At 39.3% G+C, this 26,767-nt stretch overlaps 1 protein-coding gene and 1 long non-coding RNA gene across 3 annotated transcripts in view; one reads left to right on the top strand and one right to left on the bottom strand.

The window, feature by feature from the left end:
* Positions 1-21,176, bottom strand: part of dsg2l (desmoglein 2 like) — a 44,079-nt gene extending 22,903 nt beyond the window's left edge. The window contains exons 1-4 of the mRNA XM_084410297.1: positions 20,848-21,176; positions 18,058-18,180; positions 15,422-15,577; positions 14,216-14,354 (exon numbers count right to left, since the gene is read on the bottom strand). Coding sequence (XP_084266423.1) covers positions 14,216-14,354; positions 15,422-15,577; positions 18,058-18,180; positions 20,848-20,898 — 469 coding nt within the window. The 5' untranslated portion in view covers positions 20,899-21,176. The remainder of the gene's footprint in view (positions 1-14,215; positions 14,355-15,421; positions 15,578-18,057; positions 18,181-20,847) is intronic.
* On the top strand, positions 9,320-11,589 carry LOC311291333. 2 transcript variants are annotated; one of them, XR_014627542.1, is made up of 5 exons: positions 9,320-9,667; positions 10,325-10,458; positions 10,641-10,703; positions 10,870-10,964; positions 11,333-11,589. It is a non-coding gene; the product is annotated as an uncharacterized lncRNA (long non-coding RNA). The 2 variants fall into 2 exon arrangements; XR_014627543.1 differs by lacking the exon at positions 9,320-9,667 and adding an exon at positions 9,792-9,936.
* Positions 21,177-26,767: the final 5,591 nt, after the last annotated feature.

The raw sequence follows: 26,767 nt of genomic DNA, 5'->3' as shown, positions 1-26,767 counted from the left end.
CCAGGCACATGCTGGATGTTAAACTTATAAGGCTGCATAGAAAGGTACCAGCGGGTAATTCTAGCACTGGTCTCCTGCATTCTGTCCATGCACTGTAATGGTCGATGATCAGTTTCAATGGTAAACTCTCTACCAAGAAGGTAGTACTTGAAGGTATCTAAGGCCCATTTCACTGCCAGGTACTCCTTCTCAATGATGGAATACAGTACCTTCCTTGGATACAGATTTCTACTGATGTATGCCACTGGATGTCTACTGTCTGCAAGTAGATATAACTGCAGACCGGAGATCTCCAAAACGAGGTGGGGTCTCCACGCACAGAGACTTTCAGCATTGGCTTTGGCTTCAGCCAGTTGTCACAGAGCTCATGACCAGTGGCATTCGGACTGAAGTTTACCTCCTGCGAGCCATCTCAGTGCAGCACATGGGAAAGTTTTTACTTTATCTCTAAGCAATGGGGGAGTCCCAGGGCTTGAGATTCGCAGGGAAGGAGGGTGTAGTGACAGAGTGCAACTAAAAAGGTCCCATTGTCCTGAGGTACAGTTGGGGAGTTACGGATCTGCCCAGCTCGACGATCTCATATCGCATAATCTTATTAACTGCCATGCAGTCTATTTCACTGGTTAAGGTTAGGGTCAGGTGTAGGGTAGGTTTAAGGGTTATAATTTGTTGTAGTATATTATTGTGTAGGAAATCAGCACTGTAGAATCAGCTGTGGGGCGGAGTTTGGGCTGAACTGGATTGTTGAAAAAATCGTGCATACGTATCATGTGCCTACCTGCCAATGAGAGGAAGCCACACCCTATTTTGGAGTTCCCCCCACTATGTCCTGGAAGCTTTCTTTGCTTTCTCTGTCCAGAAAATCTGAAATTCTAAGAATGATCGGATCTGAGTTTTTGTCTTTGGAAGAAGGCAGTTTTGGATAGCCTCAGTTTTTTTTAAGCTGGGGTCTAATGACCCCATTACCAATTACATACCCTAGGTACTCAGTTTCCTTTTTAGCTAGGGCACACTTGGAAGAGTTAATGGTGAGACCCGCCTCCTGAATGCGATGGAGCACCTCGTTCAGATGTTGAAGATATTGCTCCCATGATGAACTATACACAATAATATTTTCCAAGTATGCAGCTGCGTAATCAGAAAGGCCAGACAACACATGATCCATAAGTCTCTGAAATGTAGCGGAGTACAAGAGCTGAGGATCTAAGACTGCTTGGTGGACATCTCTTAACCTAGCGAAGACAGAGCTTTGTATCTTCCCAGCCTGGCAGCCCAGTGACGTTAGTGTACGCTAATTGGCCGAACGCACGCAAAACACCAGCACCCGCCATTTAAAAAAAAGCTGTGTAAACACAGATTATAGCCTATATATTTACTTCAGAAACTAACTCTACGAACATGGAAAACAGTGATAGATGGGCTTCTTAACTTTTACGCTAAGGAGAAAATCCAACACACCTTTGAGGGTACCAAGCCAAACATGATTATGTATTTCTGCTCAGCTAGCAACACTGGACATCAACGACACGACATTCGCTAACAACTTTTCATTACTGTCTATTTTCTATTTGTAACTTCTATCCCCTAATGATAATCCCATCGAGTTCTGCCGGAAATCTTGGCGTAATCTTTGATGGTCAGCTGACATTTGGAAGTTCATATTGCAAAAAACATTGCACAACATTAGGAAGATCAGGCCCTTCCTAACAGAGCATGCAACACAGCTTCTCGTACAGACCCCTGTCATTTCTAGGCTGGACTATTGTAATGCTCTTCTTGCTGGACTTCCAAGATATGCAACCAAACCTCTGAAAATGATTCAAAAGGCAGCAGCACATCTTATCTTCAATGAGCCCAAGAGAGCCCACGTCACACCTCTGTTTATCTCTCTGCAGTGGTTTTCGGTTGCGGCTCGCATCAAGTTCAAGACATTGATCCTTGCATACAGAGCGGCCACGAGCTCTGCACCCTCCTACTCTCACTCTCTCTTACGAATCTACATCCTCTCCAGAAGCCTGCGATCGGTAAGTGAGCAGCACCTAATGTTTCCATCACAGACAAGCACAAAATCACTCTTTAGGATGTTTTCTTTCACTGTTCCTTGCTGGTGGAATAATTTTCAAGAAACTCATCTCTTCCGTGAGCACTTAACTCATGATCATCAGTCCCATGACCTGGTGTGGTCGCTGCGATGTTGAACATCTGACCAGGTCCCTCCACTTGTCTCTGTCATGTTCTAGCGCCTGTGTCTCTGCAAAGCTTTTCATAGTCCATTCTGTGATGTTATCAGCCCACTTCTTTCTCTGTCTGCCTCGTCTTCTGCCACCTGGGATGCTACCTTGGAGGATTGTTGTGGACAGATTTTTGACTCTGACAATATGTCCATACCATTCCAGCTTTTTCTTTATAACTACAGTGAGGAGATCTTCATTCTGGCCAGCTTAAGGCCTAATGATGTTTCTCACTGTTTTGTTTGTGATATGGTCCTTGTAAGAGATGGCAAGGATGGTTCTATAGCATCTCATTTCAAGTGCCTGGATACTTTGTTGCAACTCTACTGTGAGGGTCCAGGACTCACAGGCATATATGAAGATTGAGATAACGTGTGCACGCAGAAGTCTAATTTTTGTTTTTAGAGAGATATTTTTTTTCTCTCCATGCAAGTATGGTATGGTACTCACAGTTTCCAGTTCTTGTCCTCTGACTTCAATTTTGGTAGTTATCTGCTTGTCACTATTCACAGCCAGAGTGGGACTCATTTTCAGCCCTGGAGTTTCATGCCTTAGACCGGCCCACTTTAGTTCTCGACTGACTATATTAAAATAATGTAATTAAAACCTCAGTATAAGTCTGCAATAGTGCACTCTTCTGTACAGCCTTGTAATTTATTGTTTCTCCCCCCGAGAAAATTTAGATTTTCCTGATCTCGACATGTGCATTTTAAGATGTGTGGAGGCGAACAAAATTGACAACAGTAGCTTTAAAAGCATGTCCGTGGGCACTAGCATAAATTATTTTGTCAAGCATATAACAGATCCTTAAACATGAGAATCAGTTTAAATGTTGTATATATATATATATATATACAGTGGGGAGAACAAGTATTTGATACACTGCCGATTTTTCAGGTTTTCTCACTTACAAAGCATGTAGAAGTCTGTCATTTTTATCATAGGTACTCTTCAACTGTGAGTGGCAGAATCTAAAACAAAAATCCAGAAAATCACATTGTATGATTTTTAAGTTATTAATTTGCATTTTATTGCAAGACATAAGTATTTGATACATCAGAAAAGCAGAACTTAATATTTGGTACAGAAACCTTTGTTTGCAATTACAGAGATCATACATTTCCTGTAGTTCTTGACCAGGTTTACACACACTGCAGCAGGGATTTTGGCCCACTCCTCCATACAGACCTTCTCCAGATCCTTCAGGTTTCGGGGCTGTCGCTGGGCAATACAGACTTTCAGCTCCCTCCAAAGATATTCTATTGGGTCCAGGTCTGGAGACTGGCTAGGCCACTCCAGGACCTTGAGATTCTTCTTACGGAGCCACTCCTTAGTTGCCCTGGCTGTGTGTTTCGGGTCGTTGTCATGCTGGAAGACCCAGCCACGACCCATCTTCAGTGCTCTTACTGAGGGAAGGAGGTTGTTGCCCAAGATATCGCGATACATGGCCCCATCCATCCTCCCCTCAATACGGTGCAGTCGTCCTGTCCCCTTTGCAGAAAAGTATCCCCAAAGAATGATGTTTCCACCTCCATGCTTCACGGTTGGGATGGTGTTCTTGGGGTTGTACTCATCCTTCTTCTTCCTCCAAACACGGCGAGTGGAGTTTAGACCAAAAGCTCTATTTTTGTCTCATCAGACCACATGACCTTCTCCCATTCCTCCTCTGGATCATCCAGATGGTCATTGGCAAACTTCAGACGGGCCTGAACATGCGCTGGCTTGAGCAGGGGGACCTTTTGTGCGCTGCAGGATTTTAATCCATGACGGCGTAGTGTGTTACTAATGGTTTTCTTTGAGACTGTGGTCCCAGCTCTCTTCAGGTCATTGACCAGGTCCTGCCGTGTAGTTCTGGGCTGAACCCTCACCTTCCTCATGATCATTGATGCCCCACGAGGTGAGATCTTGCATGGTGCCCCAGACCGTGGGAGATTGACCGTCATCTTCAACTTCTTCCATTTTCTAATAATTGCGGCAACAGTTGTTGCCTTCTCACCAAGCTGCTTGCCTACTGTCCTGTAGCCCATCCCAGCCTTGTGCAGGGCTACAATTTTATCCCCGATGTCCTTACACAGCTCTCTGGTATTGGCCATTGTAGAGAGGTTGGAGTCTGTTTGATTGAGTGTGTGGACAGGTGTCTTTTATACAGGTAACAAGTTCAAACAGGTGCAGTTAATACAGGTAATGAGTGGAGAACAGGAGGGCTTCTTAAAGAAAAACTAACAGGTCTGTGAGAGCCGGAATTCTTACTGGTTGGTAGGTGATCAAATACTTATGTCATGCAATAAAATGCAAATTAATTATTTAAAAATCATACAATGTGATTTTCTGGATTTTTGTTTTAGATTCCGTCTCTCACAGTTGAAGAGTACCTATGATAAAAAATGACAGACCTCTACATGCTTTGTAAGTAGGAAAACCTGCAAAATCGGCAGTGCATCAAATACTTGTTCTCCCCATATATATATATATATATATATATATATATATAGGTGCTTGTGTTGTTAAATTGAGCTTATAGTTTCCACTGTCATTGGCAAAGAACATATGTACAGTATATCTGTGTTAAATAGGAATCCATTGTAATAAAGTTATTCTCATTCTGGGCACAGTATGCAATAGGCTACCTGCTCTCCTCTCTCATCTCCATCTCCTTCTCTCTTTCTTCTTCTCTCAGTCTCTTTCCTATTATCAGTGTAAAGCTGCTTTGGAACAATCTACATTGTTAAAAGCGCTATATAAATGAAGATGACTTGACTTGACTTGACTCTTTACCTTTACCTGTAAATCTCCCCTTCCAAAACAGCTGTTTAGTTTAGCCACTTGCATCTTATCTCGTGGAGCATCGTATTGGGATTCATGCTCAGCTCGCGCTTCTGTGAACATAAATCCCGCTTGCTTTGATTGGTCATCTCAAACATTTTGACATTGCCGACGTGCTGAAGCAGGTCTGTTATCGTCACGATGTGTGAATCATTGCTGCACCAAATTAGAGTTAATATTAGGCAATTATTTCACAACGTTCGTTATACACTCAGAAAAATTACCGAGGTCCGGACCTCTGGGACCTTAACGGTGGGTACAGACCTCACTCGTAGGCTATTTGGCCGCTTGAGTTTCTAGAGATTTTTTATTATTCTGGCCTTTTCAGTGCCGCCTTTGTGCCTAGGCTACTATTATCCGTGTTTTGTATCTCATATTTTTTGTTCGCACATTTTTAACAACTGACTTTTTTTTTTTTTTTTGTGGGACTGCGAGAAAATAATAATAAAAAAATAGTGAAAACCTGGATGAAACATCCTCTAGGTTTGGCATGGAGATAAGCGCTGAGAAGACAAAGTTAATGACAAATAGTGACATGCCCGGATGGGCTAATCGGTCTGTTTTATTGGCAAGGAGGGCCGGTGTTGTCATGACACTGGGTTGCTTTCCTCAGTGAGGCATTTCCCGTCTTTACCTGGTATGGAACTGTTTTTTGATTGTTTTTTGTTTTGTTTTGCTTTCACAATTTGGAATGCTTTTCTGCTGATGTTTTTCTTCAAACTATTCTATATTTCTAAGCACTGCTGTCCTGTCCAATCTTATTTAGCCTTTTTCATGCTTTTTCTGATCTTTTTATTGATTTCATGGTATTCTGCTGCCACAGTAGTGTGTCTAGTTTTGAGATTTCTCCGGGTATCACACATTTCAAGAATCTCTTCTGTAACCCAAGGTTTGTTCTTTGAGCGATAGGGGCCAATGATGTCTCTGGCAGTTTCTCTCATGCATGTGTTGAAGGTAGTTGTCATAGCTTCAACATCCTCATCAATCATTAGGAGTGGTGCAAATTCTCCTCCAATTGTAGCTTGAAAGGACTCACAGCACTTAACTGCATCCTCATGTTCTCATTATTCCTTGTTCTAGTTTATAATATCTTGAACGATGACTGAAACTTTGTATTACTGCAGGGTTTCTACAGGTTTCAGTAAGTCAAATTTAAGACCTTTTTAAGACATTTTAAGACCATAAAGATTGAAATTTAAGACCTACATTATCCAAGTTAGATAGATAGTTACCTCAGGATCATTAGAGTATCTATCTATCTATCTATCTATCTATCTATCTATCTATCTATCTATCTATCTATCTATCTATCTATCTAGGATTATCTGATGTGTGTGTGTGTGTGAGAGAGGGAGAGGTAGATTTTTTTTAATAGAAAATTGTACTTTTGCATATTATACTGTAAAAACACAATTATTGTTGATTTTAGTTGATCATAGTTGATCATAACTAGAGAGGAAATGATGAGATGATTAAAGTGACCAAAATCACAGAATCCTGTTCAAAAAGTACTAATACTACAGAATGAAGTCAATTCAACAAGTTTTATGTCAAAAAACAGCAAATAACAAATTGATTAGCATCAATATGCACTTTTTGTTTACGTAAACATTAAAATACCATTAAAAATGATGGCCAGATTTTAATGCCAGAATTTAGTGTCTTGCAACATGTTATCTACTAACATGTACAAGTTCAAATAAAGTTTTGACAAAAAAGGTTTTATACAAAGATAAACCTCATATTTCAGCCTTTAAATAATTTTTTATAAAAAGAATGAGTCAAAAAAGATAAATTACTGACATTTACACATTAGCTTATATTTATTAGTAGTGTTTGGGTGCACCCCCATCCTTCATGTTGACTGAGCTTTCAATGTTGTTATGAAAAGGGGTGATTGGTTGGTTCCTGTCACATGACCTGCAGTGCGTTTGCGACATTCTGAAAAGTATAGATTTTTTTCATCTCGTTACGCCTGGTAAAAAAATTATCGCGTCGCTTCATTTATGAGCGGGCTTGCCGCGCGCCTACATTTGAACAAACTTGACCACGCAAAAGACGCGATATGTGAACGGCCTCTGGCGAGCTAGCTAAGCCACGAGCTATTGGTAGCACGCGAGCGACATGTTGGAGACCCCTGCTCTAGGGCTCAGCTTTGTAGGCTACAACTCGATACTTTTTTGCTACTTTGCAATAACTTTCTGCGGCCAGCGTTTCTGGAAATGAACGAGGGTAAACTATTTTTTTGACCTGACTAAATTAAATTTAAGACCTAGGATGAAACTCTGGCCGGTTTTAAGACTTTCTAAGGCCTTAAATTTAAAGTTCAAAATTTTAGACTTTTTAAGACCCCGCGGAAACCCTGTACTGGCACTTGCGTATTTATTGCCTTTTTAAGATTAAACGCTTGTTAAATTGCTTAACTGTAAGACACTTTGGATAAAAGTATGTAAATAGGGTTTTTTTTGTGTAAACCCTATTTACATACTTTTATCCAAAGCGTCTTACAATCCATCGCAATGGCTGACAGACATTCACGATGATGAGCCGGCATCACTGTTGGATTTATTACAGCACGTGAATTCATCAGTTTCTCCCGAAATACATGAAAGTAAGTGTCCGGTGAACTGGGAGAAGAATAGAGTAAACTCTATAGTTACTAACACAGTGTATCTGATATGAATAAAACACGTCGGCAAATATTGCCTTGACCTCAGTGCAGCATTTGACACTGTGTGCCACTCTACACTTATCTCACGATTGTCTGCAATAGGCATCACGGGTGCGGCACTTCAGTGGTTGACCTCGTATCTATGTGATAGACAACAATTTGTTAAGATGGGTAAGAATCGCTCACGCTCTGTGTCTGTTTCCCACAGTGTGCCCCAAGGCTCTGTACTTGGTCCGCTTCTATTTCTAATCTACTTGCTACCGTTAGGCCAGATCATCAGACAGCATGCCCAGCTGGCATTCGACTGACCTTAAACGTTTAAATGTGGTTGAAATAATGTCAGTTTATGGAAAAACATTAATTCAACGTCAAAACAATGTTGAACACCAAATGGTTGAAATGGTGTTGTTAACTCACTGTGGATTCAACATAGAAATATAAATAAAATTTGAGTTGTACGTCAAATCAACATTATTTTTACAACCATGACTTTTAAACATTTTGTTGAAATATATCAGTAGAAAAATAACGTTGTTCCAACATCCAAACAATGCTGATCAATTAACTGTTGAAAAAGTGTTGATGCATGAATAATGATACAACGTTGAAAGATCAACTCTGAATTAAACGTTTGTTAAGTAACATTAATTCAACGTCAAAACAACGTTGAACACTAAATGGTTGAAGTGGTGTTGTTAACTCACTACGGATTCAACATAGAAATAAAAATAATTTTTTTAGTTGTACGTCAAATCAACATTATTTTTTTACAACCATGACTTTTAAACATTTTGTTGAAATATATCAATAGAAAAATAACGTTGTTCCAACATCCAAACAATGCTGATCAATTAACTGTTGAAAAAGTGTTGATACATGAATAATGATACAACGTTGAAAGATTAACTCTGAATTAAACATTTGTTAAGTAACATTAATTCAACGTCAAAACAACGTTGAACACTAAATGGTTGAAGTGGTGTTGTTAACTCACTACGGATTCAACATAGAAATAAAAATAAATTTTTTAGTTGTACGTCAAATCAACATTATTTTTTTACAACCATGACTTTTAAACATTTTGTTGAAATATAGGCTATCAGTAGAAAAATAACGTTCCAACATCCAAACAATGCTGATCAATTAACTGTTGAAAAAGTGTTGATACATGAATAATGATACAACGTTGAAAGATCAACTCTGAATTAAACGTTTGTTAAGTAACATTAATTCAACGTCAAAACAACGTTGAACACTAAATGGTTGTAGTGGTGTTGTTAACTCACGGATTCAACATAGAAATAAAAATATTTGTTTTAGTTGTACGTCAAATCAACATTGTTTTTTTACAACCATGACTTTTAAACATTTTGTTGAAATATATCAATAGAAAAATAACGTTGTTCCAACATCCAAACAATGCTGATCAATAAACTGTTGAAAAAGTGTTGATACATGAATAATGATACAACGTTGAAAGATCAACTCTGAATTAAACGTTTGTTGAGTCGTGATAAAAGCGCTTTCTAACGTTACATCTTTTCTTTTTTTTTTTTTTTTTTTTTGCATAACACATTTGTTACAATTTGCCGAAAAAAGAAATTGATCTTGTAATACATCATTTAGATACAATTCATGTTTTCATAAGGAATAAAAAATAAAAATAAATACACATCAGCCAAAAGAGAATTGAGACGCTTTCTACATCTCCTGGCGTACTTTGAGAGCAACTCCAGTCTGATTGATCATTTTGGAATATCGTTCAACACAAGAGCTTGATTGGAGGACGGCGGTTGTCCATCACACAACTGTGATTCTATTGGCTCTGACGGTTCCAGACAACACCCGATTGCGCATGCGCGAAGTGGGTCTGTGTTGTCATCGTCAGGCAGATTCTGACCTGGACGGGTTCGGAATGAATTTGGTGGTAACATCTCAAACGGTAAGCAAAGTTTTTGAAGTCACATTTTATAACTAGAAAATTCCTAAATAAATGTTGTGTGTGCCTGACTCTGTCACATATATTAATATGGGCGTCGTGACGTCATACTTGGCGTGGCGGCCATGTTGATGGCCTCGCGAATGTAAACATACAGCAAGTCGAACGAGGAGAAACAGAGTAGGGAGAAGAAAAGAAAGAAAAAAGATGCTAGAATCCCGAAAAGGATGTGGAATTTACCGGGATACGTTAAATGGGGAAACCAGGGACCAGTATGTGGACAAATTTTCCTGTAAAATATCCCGTATTTTAATACCTTACTCTCATAACATTAATGTTAGCCCTTCCATCGGACCTGTCAGTCTCTGCACTGTTGTCCTGTTTCTACCCCCTTGCCCTTTCAGCGAAACAGATGTTTTCAAAGCATCGTTTTGCTTACTTGAAGTCAACCTTAGCGTGATATTGGCCTTTTTAAGATAACAGCGTGGTTGTTGTGAGAGCACGATTTCATGCCAATCTGTAAGCAAAGTCACGTTAGACCTAGCTTCACAACTCGCATAGTTAATGCTGCAGTTTTGTAGTACGAATTTTTGCTGTCAGCAGAGGGATAGCAACAGAAAGATGAATGTTGAAATTTTCATTTTTCGGGATATTTTATAGGAAAATACTATACGGGAAGACAGCGGGACAAGAGCTCTGCTGGAACAAGTTATGAAGTGAAGCCGGCAAACACTGAAGAAGAGCTTGAAGCTTTAGAGAATCACTTGGAGGACAAGAATGAGGGAGTAGAACTGGTAAGTTTTAAATAATTAATCTTGTAAAGTGCTGGCAAAGTTTCATTATGACAATTGGCTTGTTCACTTTGGTGACCACTACAAACTCCTCGTCCTCATCATGTGCCTGCTTTGTGGAGGTCTGACTCTGACCACATTTTCTGGTTATAATTTTAATTTCTTGTTTCTTGTTCTTTTCCGAGTAAACAACTGAAGATGTTGGGAGGCGTTGATGCTGCAGACCATGTGAAGAAGTCAATGGCTGCGTAAGTAACTTTATGTTCCTTTTTTGCATTAGTTTACAGTGATGTTCCCTGTCATATACTGTCATGCACTCCCCCCACACACCCACTTACTCACTCTCTGCTACATTTTCATAATGAACTTGATTGCAATATAATATTCTAATATAAATCTGTTTAACCATGGCAGAACTATGACAAATAAAATGATGGCCATAATGAGCCTCAGAGGAAGAAGTGGGAAGGTTGCCTTCATGAAGACCCGTCTCTACAAGATAATCTGTGGTGAGTTTGCTTTAACATAGTAGTTTTGTAACAGTGTTTTAAATAATTGAATATAGTAAGCAGAATAATAATTCATAAGAAATGAAGAAATCATTTTAGTTGGAGGACTCTACAGAGCATGGTCAAATATTATATACAGTACTCCATTCTGGGCTCTAGACTAACTTCTCTACCGGCAGCACTGGTTACTACCAACTGCCTTTTGTTGCTTGCCCAAGCACATGATTATCAATGACCTTGCACATTGATCAATACTAATTTATATACTTGAAACATTGGCAATTCCACAAAAGTTGATATTTGCAAAATATTTTAATTTGAGAGGTTAACGTTTGCTAATACTGATCTGTTTCCCCCCCCCTCATCAGACGCTGTCTTGAGCTCATTTGATACAACTACAACAAAAGTAGACGAATACATGGCCAAATACTTGAAATATGCACCAGAGAGGATAGGTGGCGGTGGCAGAAAGAAGTAACAAGAAGGGAAGATTTAACCAGCCGTGTTCAATGTTGCCCAATGTTTGGGCCGTTTTTCTAAAGGTTAAAGTTCGACACGTGTAAAATGATGTTGTGTGAAATGTTGGCACACTTGCAGCCATGCAATAAAGCATGTTTCTTACGTCAGTGAAATGTCTTTATTAATCTTCTTCCTGGTCTTGCTTTGACCAATTGGCTTCTTCCTAGCTGACTGTTCAACGTTGATTAGATTGACGTTGTAATGACATTGCTATTTCAACGTTGATTAGATTTGCAAAATCTAAACTAAAATCAATATTGATTCAACGTTGGCAAATTCACCTATGTTGAGAAACGTGACGTTGTAATGACATTGCTATTTCAACGTTGATTAGATTTGCAAAATCTAAACTAAAATCAATATTGATTCAACGTTGGCAAATTCACCTATGTTGAGAAACGTGACGTTGGAATGACATTGCTATTTCAACGTTGATTAGATTGACGTTGGAATGACGTTGCTATTTCAACGTTGATTAGATTGACGTTGGATTGACGTTTCTATTTCAACGTTGATTAGATTGACGTTGGAATGACGTTGCTATTTCAACGTTGATTAGATTGACGTTGGAATGACGTTTCTATTTCAACGTTGATTAGATTGACGTTGGAATGACGTTGCTATTTCAACGTTGATTAGATTGACGTTGGAATGACGTTTCTATTTCAACGTTGATTAGATTGACGTTGGAATGACGTTGCTATTTCAACGTTGATTAGATTGACGTTGGAATGACGTTGCTATTTCAACGTTGATTAGATTGACGTTGGAATGACGTTGCTATTTCAACGTTGATTAGATTGACGTTGGAATGACGTTGCTATTTCAACGTTGATTAGATTGACGTTGGAATGACGTTGCTATTTCAACGTTGATTAGATTGACGTTGGAATGACGTTGCTATTTCAATGTTGATTAGATTGACGTTGGAATGACGTTGCTATTTCAACGTTGATTAGATTTGCAAAATCTAAACAAAATCCAACGGTTATCCAACACTGACACCTGACGTTGATTCAACGCTGACTCTACGTTAAAATGCCAGCTGGGTGGTCTCAATTTTCATAGCTACGCTGATGATATTCAAATCTACTTCACGATCAATCCCAGCTCATCTTTTCCACCCTCTTCAGTTATCTCCTGCCTCCACGAACTTAAAACATGGATGTCCTCTAACTTTTTACAGCTTAATGCTGGTAAAACCGAAATCCTGTTGATTAACCCTAGATCACAGAGCTCACCCAGACATGACATTTTTATTGATATAGATGGTATTGAGATTAGGCCTTCAAAAACTGTACGGAATCTGGGAGTTTTGTTCGACCCCACGCTCTGCTTTCACTCACACATTAGTCAGACTGTCAAATCATGCTTCTTTCACCTGCGGAATATTGTTCGTATTCGCCCCTCTCTTACCTTTATAGATGCGGAAACTGTTATTCATGCTTTCATCACTTCCAGATTGGACTTCTGTAATTCATTATACAGCGGACTACCCACCAAAGCAATACACCGCCTTCAAATGGTACAAAACTCTGCTGCACGAGCCCTCACATATAATAAAAAATCTGCCCATATCACTCCTATCCTTCACCAACTGCACTGGCTTCCTGTTATAAACCGCATCCAATTCAAACTGTTAGTCCTAGTATATAAAGCCTTACATGGCCCGGCACCCAAATACCTTGTTGATTTGGTACAGCCATATGTTCCAACTCGGGCCCTTAGGTCTAGCACTGAAAACCTACTCGTGGTACCCCGGGTCAGACTCTCTACGGTGGGCGGTAGGGCTTTTAGTGTTGTTGGCCCTAAGCTATGGAATAAGCTGCCCCCGAATCTTCGTGCGACCAACAACATCCGGACCTTCAAAAAACAACTTAAAACTCATATCTTCAAGCTTGCCCAATAAATAAGTATCCTCAACACTGTTTTCTCTGTTCTCCACTTTCTCAGTTCTATTTGCTACATACTTTGTCGTAATTGTATATTTTGATAAATAGTACAATATGTTTTTCTTTGATTCATGTCAATTGTTTGTCTGTTATAAGCAGATGGCCTTTGTATCTGTTTGCTTGCTGTCTGTTTGCTATTTGTATTGCATTGTGAAGCGACCTTGGGTTCTTGAAAGGCGCTATAGAAAATAAACATATTATTATTATTATTATTATTATTATATATTTGAATGGATTGTTATTGCTGCTTCCATAGACACCGTTGTGTATTTTACAAACTATAAATGTATTGTTTTGCTGTAAATTATTTGCTGTAAATCCGTCTTTGGCTCAGCGCCAGCCATAGCGCGAAAGCACAGTTTGAATCTGGTCACATCACTGTGCATTCGCTCCTTAGTGGTCAGCTGCTGCAGAGCGTGCCAAAATCGAAATTGCTGATGAGATGTAGAGGAAAATATCTAGTGGAAAATGAGAATATTCCATTACCCGTGACTTTTTCTGCCATGTTTATGAGTTATGGTAATGTTGCATGCACATTTAGGTTGTTCTTTTTTTTAAACCCACGTCACCTTAAGGCAAGGCAAGGCAAGGCAAGGCAAGGCAAGGCAAGGCAAGGCAAGGCAAGGCAACACGTCACCTTTAAATGAAACTTAGACCACTAGCCTGACAAATCATGAATCTAATTCATAATGCAACTCTTCATTTAGTCAGCTGTACAAACAATTTGAACACTTGAAATGATCGAAGCAATTTCATGAGTTTCATGAATTATCCCAGTACCTATGGCGCTCAGCTCAGGAACAGATCCAGTTGTCAAGTTGAACTCAGGAGTACAATCGTTCTCATCCTGCACCACGATTCTTAACTCAATATCCTTCTCAGCTTTACTCCCATCCAGAAACCTTGCCACCCCTCGAAGCTGGAATAAATGAAATCACCAAACATTTCAACATGTTCAAACTGGTTTTTGGTGACATGAAAGTTAAGTTGAGAAATTGGATATATTCTCACGAACTATTTGGCAACTTAACATTTATCATCAGCCATTCATTTTTCAGTATAAATTCTTATTTATTGGCAGGCATTCATATTTCCCCACCCTTACTCTTACACATCGTCCTCCCATAACAAATATGTTTTCCAAAACTGCATTCAGTGAGAACAATGCAACACAAATTACATGAAACACCCCGTCAAATGAACTAAAATATGATAGGCAGTCCTGATAGAGAGGATAAACCAGGGTGTGCTAAAAATATCAGAATATCATAAAAGCTCCCCAATCAGAACTCCTCGCAGTAAACGCTGTTTATCGGCTCAGTTGAAGTGTGTGAACTCTGATCCACAAACACAAACTCTCTCTATCCCTTCACATTAGCTTCACTTTGATAAGCAACTCATTTGTCGCCTAGTGATGATCATGTTCATGTAAGCTGTGTAAATCAACATATTTAACTCACGGCTTAAGTCCAAAGTATACTAGTTTTTTTTTTTTTTATACCTCGTAATATTTCATAAGAATATCTTCCCCTCCCTCTTGCAGGCAACCTGTCACTCAAATGAGATCCACCAATAGCAAACCACAACCATTCAATCAATTCCCCATGGACAAAATCAAGCCCCACATTTATTCTTGTTTCATTTCAACTTAAATTTGAACGTATTAACGTATCATGATTTCTTTGTGATAACAAATACCTGCACACGCACAGACTTTACTTTCCCTCTCTTTAACGTGTGCTAAGGCTAAGAAAAGTTGTGGGTTTTTTAAGTATGAGCCGCACCTAATTTAGTAATCTTGTCATTCAGGCAGAATGCATGACATTCACCACTTCATGACAATGAAGCTCTCCTGTGAAATGTTGCTGCGAGCTGCTATCTTTCATACTGAGTCATCAGTACACTTTCATAGATTACTCAGGGAAGGACAGACACCCATACAATAAACGTTTATAGGAGTGCATGAAAGATGAAAGGGCTGCTCACGTAATAAATGGGAGTTTTCTCTCTGTCCAACACTCCAGTGATCCTGACCAAGCCATTCTCCTTGTTAACAATGAACAGGTTGACGGGGGGCTGGTCCGCCCCTGATCCACTCAGTGAATACCGGATACTTGTCCTGGTCTCCTCGTCTGAACGGATCTGAAATCAAAGAAATGTCATTCTTTAATATGGGTTTAAAAAAGGAGCATCTGGAAAAGTGCTTATAATTTTTGGATCTGGAGAGATTCTCAATGTTTCCTGTTCCTCTATTTAATAAAAATAGAATAGAAGTGTTCCCTAGTGAAAAAATAGCATACTTAAGCATACATGTACAAATTAGTATAACTAAATGTATTTGTGGCATGCTATAAATTGGTATACTTAAAACTCTGCTAAATTGGAACAACTAATTTTGTATTAAATGCATTTTAGTTGTACAAAAGCAGTGCTTAAGTTCAATAAAAGTTGTATTTAATATACTTGTTTGTGCTAAAGTGGAACTATTCCAAGTATACTCAAGTACACTTCAAATATACTCTTGTTTTTTAGTTTTGAAATGTAGAATTCACACAGCATAAACTTCAAATGTATTTTGGTGACATTACAATTGCAATTCAATTACACTGTAAGCATGTTGAGCATACATTACTATTACACTGATAACACACTTTTAGTGATTTTAAAACACATTGCAATGGCATTCCAAGTAAACTTGAAGTGTGCTAATGTGCAGCTCCACCTGGATGATGCGACGGCAGCCATATTGCTCCAGAACGCCCACCACACACCAGCTTACTGTTGGAGAGGAGACCGTGATGAAGCCAATCAGTATATGGGGATGATTAGGAGGCCATGATGGACAGAGGCCAAGGGGCAAATTTGGCCAGGATGCCGGGGTTACACCCCTACTCTTTTTTGGGATTTTTTATTGACCACAGAGAGTATTTGACATTTTATTTGACATTAAAGTTCCTTTAATGGGAAAAGATGCACTACAGTAGGTGCATTAGAGTGTATTAGGAATACACTAAAGTAACAAACTTCTGATCGGGTAGGCATACATGATTTTGTTTTAACTATTTCAAACTGACTGTAGGCTATGTTGTTTCTTTATTTGTCATAATTACATACTTTTGTAACTACTTCCTATATGTAGCCTATGTAAAGCTGCTTTGCAACCATGCAAAATTGTGAAAAGTGCTATAGAAATAAATCTGAATTGAATTAAGCAATTTTTGAAAAGGTTAAATATGATTGAAATATTTTATGCTTAAATATTTAACAAATTAAATCATTTTATTTGCAAATTGCTCATTGTTACATTTGCACTGTTGGCAAAAGTTGTGTTTGGAAATTCTGCCCTTACAGCACCTGTTAGCAGAAATAAACTATTTCAGTTCATTCCTCACAGTTTCTTTGGTTTGCACAAAAAGAAAGTCTTATCTGCAACAAAAAAATATATACATAGCATCATCTAAAGAAATTATTCTCAGATTTGAAGTACATGATGAGACTTGTGTCTTTTGCTAAATGTGTCAAATCTGCAACACAGATCCCCAATAGTGTGCGCACTAGCGAGTTCGGTTCTTTAGCTAAAGTAAAGCAAAAGCGGTTGTTGGTGAGTGTGATGCATTGGCTTTATGGTCTATAAGCATATAACAGTCTGACGTGTCAACTTCTGGTTCAACCAATGATAGGACGTTGGGCAGGCCAATGGAGGTCAAGGTTTAGCTTCGGCAGTTACAGTGTTTTCAAGTCATGTCGGAAAGAATGTATTTATGAGATAAAATGCACATGTGTCAATATTCAACTCAAGTCAGCTCAGTATTGATTGAGCTCAGTTCCATAAATGTATACTGTATATACGGTGTATTTTTGGCACAGACGTGTGTGTGTGTGTGTGACACACTCCTGTACACTCACTGCACACTGAACAAGGAAAAGACACAAGATAGAAGTGTTTTACATTTTTCACATCTGTGTTTGTTGTGTTTATGTGGCTAATCATTTGATGTTTGTGTGTAGAGTTACTATGCAAAAACACCATTTTTGAATGAGTCAAAATAGTTTTGAATGAACTGTTTGCTTTTGCATGTGATGGTTTGCATGTTGTGTGTGTGTTTAGTTTCAAGAAATAGTTCAGATAAATAGAGCCATAGTTTCAGAAATTGTATGTAAGCAATTAAAAAAAATAAAAAATAAAAAATAAAAAATAATATGAAGCCTAAGTGTTTAATATCACTATTAGTAGGGAAAGTATGATCACTGTATAGTTTAAAAGCAAGATATTTAAAGTGTGCCTAAAGTATACTATCAATAGCTCCATTTTAGCACAATCAAATAAACTTAAGTATGACTTTAGTTGGACCTCAGCACAATTTCCAGATAACTAAAGTACATTAAGCACAAAATTACTTGTTCCAATTTAGCAGACTTTAAGTATACCAATTTAGTATACCAACAGTACAGTTGCAGGGTATTTATATTAAGTAGCCTACATATGTAATGTATTTGTAGTATACTTAGCATAAAATAAATATATTTCAAATACATTTAAGTATATTTATTTTTCACTAGGGTAGGGTTTATTCCCCCAAAAAACACTGCAGAAAAAAAACAAAAAACAATGAAGATCTTACTTTGGCTATGTATTCCCAACCCGTATAATCCTTATTTTCCCTCAGTCTTTGGGGTGGGATTATCCATTCTCTCTTCTGTCTGATTTTCTTCTGTTGTCCTCCGGATGCTGAAGTGTTCAGTATCTACACAAACACAAATGCACATCAGTGTCTATTTTACCCAAATAATGTGATAAACTACACTGGATAAGCTTTTAGGAGTAAAACAGATGTAAGAATACAAAATATGTGCAATTAAATAATAAATTTATACTTTTTGTTTCATAATTTGACAGAATTACAGCTCGATTGGACATGATGCACAATAAAAAATATTCTGCTCAGGCTACTGTAACGCTAGGTGAACACACACACACAAAAAAACAAAACAAAAAGAAGAGTTGGATCCAAATGCAGAAATAGTTTAATAACAAAATAAACATCTGGGAACCAGGGAAACGAATGAGCATCACCAAACACATCCAACAAAGGACAACACCAGACAAAGAACATGAGAAACACTTGGGTAATAAATACACCCCAGGGGAGATTGGCAAACAACCCTGGGAACAATCAGGGACTAATAAACAAGAAAAACTACAAAGGACTACAAAACTTAACAGGCACTGAACAGGAAATAACATAAAAGTCCACACAAGTCAAGGGGAACACCAGACAGGGATCATGGCAGCTACATTAAGGCTGCATTGTATGGGATGATGGAAACAAATTCACTATGGGACGACTGAAATGCGAAAGTAGCAAAGATAAATGCTGAAAAATAAATAAAAAATAAACGAGTGTAAATGAAGTTTGTGTTAGTTTTAAGAAAACTTATTCCCTGGTTGTAGTGCTGGGAGGTATACCAGTTCATACCGAATATCGGTGTTTATTTTTGTTATGATATGATATACCGCAATACCGGGGTATGTCGCTTTAACAACGATCGTAACGGGGCGCGGCGCGACACTGTTTGAGAGGGGTCGCATTTCACTGTTGCACTGTGGTGAAGTGCTGAAGTGAGTCCCAGCTTAGGACCCCAGTAGTATGCCTGATCTAAAGCTGTTCTTGTGATTCTTAATGTAATCAATCAAACCCCTTAATTATTATTATTATTATTATTATTATTAACCCCTTATCCTGATTATTTATATAGTTAAAGTGAAAGAAATTGCATTTTTAGGTATGTTTTGCGACATGTTAATTGTTATTAAGCAATAAGACGTAACATGTTTCATAGCTGTATGCTATAGGCCTACTACTATGTAAGCAAACTAAAAAAAAAAACACTAAGAATGAGAAATGTTGAACTTCGCAATCTATAGCTTCGGTTATGAATCATATTAAAAAAAAACATTAATGGGCGTTATAACGTAGTTCAAACGACTTATATAATAAAGTGATTTTGTCTGATTTGTAACCCGGCACTAAAGCGATTGCACAGCTGTGTGTGTGTTACTAAGCGTGACGGTGAAGATGGATATGTTAAGCTATAATTGATAAATGTCAAATTAGATTTCAATGTGTTTGCCATGTTGGTTCACAATATCAACACAGCCTTTTGGAAAATCTATTTGTGGTTGGCCACGTATCACACACATGACCAGCGTCGGCCAATAGTGAGCCTGCGTGGTGACATGCAACACAGACGCGCTACGCTTAAACACTACGTGAAAAGACTTGAGGCCCAGATAGAAGGAAATGAAAAGTGGAACAAAGTCTTTTTTTTTTTTTTTTGCACAAAAAGTATTCTCGTCGCTTTATAAACTTAAGATTGAGCCACTGGAGTCACTTGGACTATATTAACGATGTCTTTAATACATTTTCTGGGCCAGCAAGTTATAGTGTCTTAGAAGCCTATGGAGGAGTGATCCAGCTCTCAGATTTAATCAAAAATATCTTAATTTGTGTTCCGAAGATGAACGAAGGTCTTACGGGGTTGGAACAACATGAGGGTGAGTGATTACTGACAGAATTTTCATTTTTGGGTGAACTAACCCTTTAATACTAATGTGGATTTTTTTTCCACAATATTCACTCATGACAGTAAAATATGGCATTATAAGTCAATCTACTGCAGTATTTCCTCTCTCACTAAGTAGAAAATGTGGTTAACACCCAGCCATGCTTGAAAAATAAAAACCGTCATATAGGCAACTGTGGAACCGGTATAATTTAGAAAAATACCGTGATATGGATTTTTGGTCATACCGCCCAGCACTAAGATACCTGGTTGCTACATAAAGTGGCAAAGTTGAAGATTCGCCATAAGAAAAAACGTATGTTCTGACTTCATCAAACAACTCGGTAATTCCCACCCTGAGTAAGATTATGCTCTCTTCCTCTGGAAATCTGGGAATACAATAGTTTAACCTAACGTTACCAATAATGTCTGTCTCCATAAAAACAGAGTATGAGTGTGACAGGCTATAGCCTACATATAACGTTACAGTTCTTCAGTATATTTCCTTCCTAAAGTTGATTAATAACACACTCATATCCCCTCTCAGACTAACTTATCACACATCTGTGTAAGAATGACCAGCAGAGAGAACAAACATACACCCACACACACACACACACACACACACACACACACAGTTAATATAAACAGAAAACAACCATGTACGTTCTTAAATCACATATAAAACAATTCTCTTATTAGCACAGATTGAAGAAAGAGTGTTGAAAGAGTGTTTAGAAAACAATCCAAATGAAACAAACGAAACTTTAAGGATACACACAACAGTTTTAAGATTATATTCGTGTCAGCATGACCACTGGAAACAACTTTTGAATCTTTTTGCTCACCGCCAGACTCAGCAGCACCAAGAAGAGTGAGATCCCGCAGAGCTTCGCCATTCTCCGGCCGCTTCTCCTGCCGTTACTTGCGGAACTCAGACTCGGTCACGGACTGACTAACGGTCAGCGGGGGCGGGGCTTCGGGCGCGCGCTGGAGAATGCGGGGTATGCGCGAGAGGGTGTAGACAGTCAGTCCACCGTCACACCCAATATAATGGTTTACAAAACAATTTAAATCAATCTTCTCACTGGACACTCAGATAATCTTAATTAATGTGAGAATGCTGTGTAATAACTCTAAGGAGGTTCTTGTCGGTGACAGGCAACAGATTAGAACTGACAGTTCTAATAAAACAGCTGGGGTTTATATACGCGCCCTTTTATTTTCTTCCCACTTAAGGTGCGTAAACTTACCAAGAACAAGTCCTAATGGCGGTTGCATAACCTTATGCACTAGTCTTACAAGTTTGTCATCCATTTTTTTTCTTTCAAGCAGACTGTAAATAACCTTTTTAAGTCAGTTACCTAAAAACGTACATTGGCCTGAAAAGTAAGACTAATCGTCCCTTGACTGGTCTGCTAGTGGGTCATCATACTAGAACTTAAAACACTGTCTTAACATAATGGCTGAGTTCATGCAACTGGCCCCTGATTTCTAGTTTGTATTCTTTTCTTAGTATTTCTAAGTAGCTACGCTGCAAATTAAAAATGACAATTTAATACCCACAGAATTAAAATGAAAGTTTTCTCAGTGTATGGCTATATCAGAATCACCATTAACATGTTGAATAAATTCAGAATATTTTCTGTTGTCAACTTCAAATGAACACAAGTGTTAACCACGCCATAATACAAAAACTGCAAGAAATAGCACTTTATTGTTTCTTTTACATTTTAGCACACACAAAAGGAAGTCAATGAACTCATTACGTGCTCCTTTTGGCCAAAATGATTGGAAATGAAGGATTTGCAAGTATGTGGAAGGACAGGAGTCACTGCTACAATGCGAATAAATGGCATTCAACAGAACTACAGGGTGCGGGGAGGGCAGGGTGTAAGCTTTGCCCCTGAAAGCGAACCTGAGGAAATCCCTGTGTTATGAAAGGATGGATACGTGGAAGTATCATACGTGGAAGGATCTATCGTGACAAACCAGTCCTCTGATCTGATCTTTGGTAGGGTCTGTCTCATAGCATTTTGAATTCGAACTACATGACCGACTGATTCAGAATGGGACGCAATCATTCTTCAGAGATTGCGAGTCATCACCCTCTGCTTCGTCACCACACCCTATGCTTTCTACATCCTCAGCTGGATATATGAAGCACTGGTGCGGAAGGAACCGCAGTGTGTGCTTTCTGACACTGGGAAAAGGCACCAGATACATCAGGAGAGGGCTGACGTAAGGCTGGGCCTGTCTCAAACCCCTCTGATAGATCCATTTGCGATCCATAGATTGCCACTGTGCATCTGCAACAGCGAGACTTCGAACTCTGAGGAACCCGAGCCTGAGCGGAAGCGAAACGTCCTTAAAAGAAGGTGTTCATTGCCAGCACCCTCAAACGCTAATGGAAACACTAATCACCGTTATGGTGATGTCAAATGAAACACATTAGATTTAAACCCCTGTTATTTCTCAATAACTACTTCTGAAGACGTCTGACAGAAATAATGTCAGTCTGGTTAGTAAGAAGTGAAGCTGGTAATGCTGTTTGTGGAGTTGTTTAATCCTCCTCTGCTGAGATCTTCACACATTTAATGTCTTCTTTTCTCTTCAGTTGATTTAAAGCGGGGCTCAGTAACTTCGGGATTTCTTCGCTGTATTCTCGCTTTTTGCTCGCAGGATTCTCTCTAGAGCTCCCCCACAGCTTCGGAATAGATATTTGACAACACTGTTGTAAAAACTCGTTGGCTATTCTCAGACACCAGAGGCTAGCAGATCAACGACATCAAAGCAGATGGGATATTCTTTAAAACGTCTTCTTCATTCGGGTTCGAACAGCGTGAGGGAGCGCAATAATGACGGCATTTTAGCAGATTTATTTTGGCCGTAAAGCAATTGTTTACATCGCGAGACCTGATATCACGCGAGACTTCCTGACGCGGCGGCCGGCAGCCCGCCGCCCCAAAGTTGCAAGTGCGTATTTTCTGCTCACGGGCACCAGGGGGGTGCGAAACGACCACCATTCAACCCGAAATAAGTAATATAACCATTCCAATGACTCCGAAGCTGTTCAGTTAAGGTAAAAAAAGTTACTTAGTTCACCTTTAATCTAAGCCTGTGTCTGAAGTCAGTTGTAGTTCTTGTGTTTCTGCTCGTCTCTTTTTCTGTTCTCTTCTTTCCTTCAGTGATTCTGCTTGTTAACAGGCTTATTACGGCTGAAATGACTACATATTTAATATACACAGACTTTGTGGCTCAGATAAGGTCCAGTTGTGGTTTATTTCTTTGCTCTTGGCTGACATGTGGCATTGCTATGGCCTGCTTGTGGCCCAGATCTGGCAAACAGGAGTGAGACACCCAAGGGCCAGTGGGCCAGATGTGGGCTGGATCTGGGACGTCAAAATGTTGCTATGTGGGCCGGTTTAGGCTGCTTGAAATTTGTTTTTCAAAGCTGCACTTCCTACCAGCTCCAGCAACAGCTCTACTAAAATTAGACACTTTATCAAGCTAAAGATATCAATACACTTCACAAAACTATCTGCCATTTATACTGTGACAGGCAGTCTAAAACCCCACCAGCCAGAAGCTGCCAGCCTCCAACAGATTTTGAAAATGATTTTATGCCACATAGATTTAAAATATAGACTAAAATATTAGACTCCATGATGCATTATTAATGAATATAAACAGAATAAATATAAAAACACATGTCTTGTTGCAGTTCAGCTTTTATTTCATAAGTGGGTAGCGCCGAGGTCAGAGCAGTGCAAAGTCACTGACTCATTCAATTCATTTGAAACATTTCACCCACTCTTTCTCCACAGACATGTGCAGTTGTGACTTATTTATTACCTATGTTGGCGACTAATACAAAAAGAAAATTGTGATGCAATTAACTGCGTAACAACAGTGTTCCTGAAAGCGCCCCATGTCACGTTCTTGTGTAATGACACTTTGTAGTCGTCATACTCAGATTCCAGTCAGATTATGAGTCTGAAACTGCTCCATTGAGCTTATTCACAGCAGCGCCATCTTTGATTTTTAATGGGAATGAAAGCGAGGCTGGAAGGGACAGACATGCATCTTTTCAATGGGCTGTACTGTTATTTAATGTGTTTTTGGATTGTTCTGCTCATGAAACACTGGGAAAATATCTTTCCGAGAAATTTCAGTTGACAAAACTTGTGAAGGTGGAGACAAATTCAAACAAAGCATGTAAATGAGTATACAGGTTAAGGTAACACCCTAGACTGTGAGGGTCTGGCCAATCCAAATTCAATCAGCATAAGGCTCCAAGAGCCATTTGGGTCCGAAAGCCATTTGCAGAACAAAAGGTGAGATTCTCAGTGAATCATTCGTGTGCTAATCCCATCAGTCTGAGTGAAACTGGGGCTTCAAGAGCCATTTACAGACAATAAGGAGAAAACAGGAAAGGCAACTTTGCTGAGCAGAATCATTATCTTACCCTTAAACACTAAATACAATATTCTTTGAAATAGATTCTTAAATTTGAATCCTTCACCAGGAAAGAAAATGCCTCTGCACTCAATTGGATAGACCTACAACCAATCAGAGCAATGGAGTAAGTGACGTATGTTCTTCATTCATCTTTCCGATCGACAAATGCCTTGATCGCGGTTCTCTGTTCCTCTTTCAAAATTAATCGATATCTTCTATAACAGACGCGATGGCGGAATGTACACATCTCAATTCTCCAGCGGCAGTCATCTTTGTTGTAAACAGATTCAACCCAAGTGCTCTTTGGTGACGTGGATGATTACATTACTGTTGATCATCTGTCCATCATCGTATAAAGGCCGCCCTGACAATTTGATTGGTCCGAACAGCTCTGCATAGTTGGAGCATAGTTGCTCCACAACGGATCAAGTCCAGGGCTGCGTTCCAGTCCAAAATTAGGCTTGTTCGACTTCATGCAGCTCTGCGCAGATTGATCGGCGGCTGACTTGAAGCAGTGCATGCCGGTTAGAAATTTTGTCCGACTTGATACGGCGCCGACGCCACGTGACTGTGACGTATGCCGTCAAAGTACCGCGAGAGCGATTCGAGAGTAGCAGGAGAACTTGGAGAGCTTCTCAAGAGCGGCTGCACGAGCTCTGATGACGACACAGCTGTTCCTCGATTGGCCGGATTCACCGCATGACAACGATCACGTGTGTTTCGTGTTTATTCGAAAACCTTTAGTTCCTCTAAAGCTCACAAATCAGTTTTTATAACAGTAAACACTCTTTTCATGTAGTTGCGATGTTATATTGTGTCATGTTTATCAAATTAAAACTGATTAAAAAACGTATAGACTCCACTTCATTGATAGTAGCTTATGTTGAACTTTATTCTTGTTCAAACAGACCTTGTATGAAGCAGTACATAAAGTACTGAATGAAAATGTCTCTGAAACATCTGTGTATTATTTGGCAAATATTGCATTTATTTCACTTCATTTGTGGTAAACTATGCCAATACCACGTGAGCGGTCACTACGGGAACCAGAAAGTGTCCGACTTCACGTCTCCGTTTGCAGCTCCTCCCCGCCTGCACGCGGCTACTCTCGCCGATCGGTTACATCCAGTCGCAGCCGATGTCCATAGACAGTAAAAGAAATGGACACAGCGACCCCATTGGATTCAACGGAGAAAAGTGAAGTCAATTAGAAGCACTCACTTCCTGATGGTCGAGCGTATACTGCGCAGACTCAAACTGAGCTTGACGACGTAGATGTGACATGAGCAACCCCGTCTGTCTTCTAGTAGCTGTGCCAAGAGAAATCTGAATCATTCCCTTCCGAAACTTGCAGAGACGGAGAGTGTGAGTAGGAGGTGTCCATGAGCTAGCAGCAGGAGAAACTTTTGCTAAATATTCTGATTAACCGTTAGCCTATTTTTACAAAAACTGCATCTACGGGGCCATAACATAAGATACAAGGTAATGGAGTCTTTTATACATTTTCGTGTTTCTTTAGAAATAAATAATGGGCAAATGGAGTCTTTAAACGCCTCAGATGTAAAGTTATTCGCTGTCAAAGTGACGCCAAAATGAATGGGAGTCAATGGAATACTAACAGCAGGTGATGGTCTGCTAATCAATGGCGGTGCCCGGGGAAGCTTCAGTTTTTTCCGAAACATTGGCCCCCTGGTGATTAGACGAGGTATGTGGTGATGTCACAGTCGTACTGCATTGTGGGACATATAGGTGCCAGAAGAAGTGTACATATGAAATAGACTCGCTCCCTCAGTCAAAATCGAGAGAACGAGGGTCTGTCCATATAAACTTCCCTCGTCCACTTCACAAAGTGGAACGCATTTCAAAATGGCGGCAGGGATTCCCCCGAGGGGAAGTGCTTAGTTTACACTGCAGGTCTTGATGCCCAATTCTGATTTGTTGCCTATATCCCATTTTTTTGACCGTCCGTTTACACGTTCTTTCAATTGTGACCCTTTTCCAATTCATGTGTTTACACTTGCCATACTTTCTGAAACATCGTGCATGTTTAAAAGGGTTAAATTATCTTGCACAGATGGACAAACGTGAAATATGCTTGATGCTAGCTCTGCAATCTATGCAGTTCGCCAAACATCACCATGATTATGAGGCGGAGGAGGACGAAAAGTGCTTTCTTTAAATGCAAATGTTTTTTGAGTATTTTATTTGTGAAGGTAAAGGATGAAGAAGAAAAAACTGCTCTTAAACTGGGTGTGTGACAGGCTGTGGAATGGGGTTTGGCCGAGGAAAATGTTTTCAGTCAAAATA

The sequence above is a fragment of the Rutilus rutilus genome, assembly GCF_951802725.1.
Source record: "Rutilus rutilus genome assembly, chromosome: 6".
Classification (NCBI taxonomy): Eukaryota; Metazoa; Chordata; class Actinopteri; order Cypriniformes; family Leuciscidae; genus Rutilus; species Rutilus rutilus.
The sequence above is the reverse complement of the archived record's forward strand: the minus strand, read 5'-3'. Positions and strand labels throughout refer to the sequence as shown.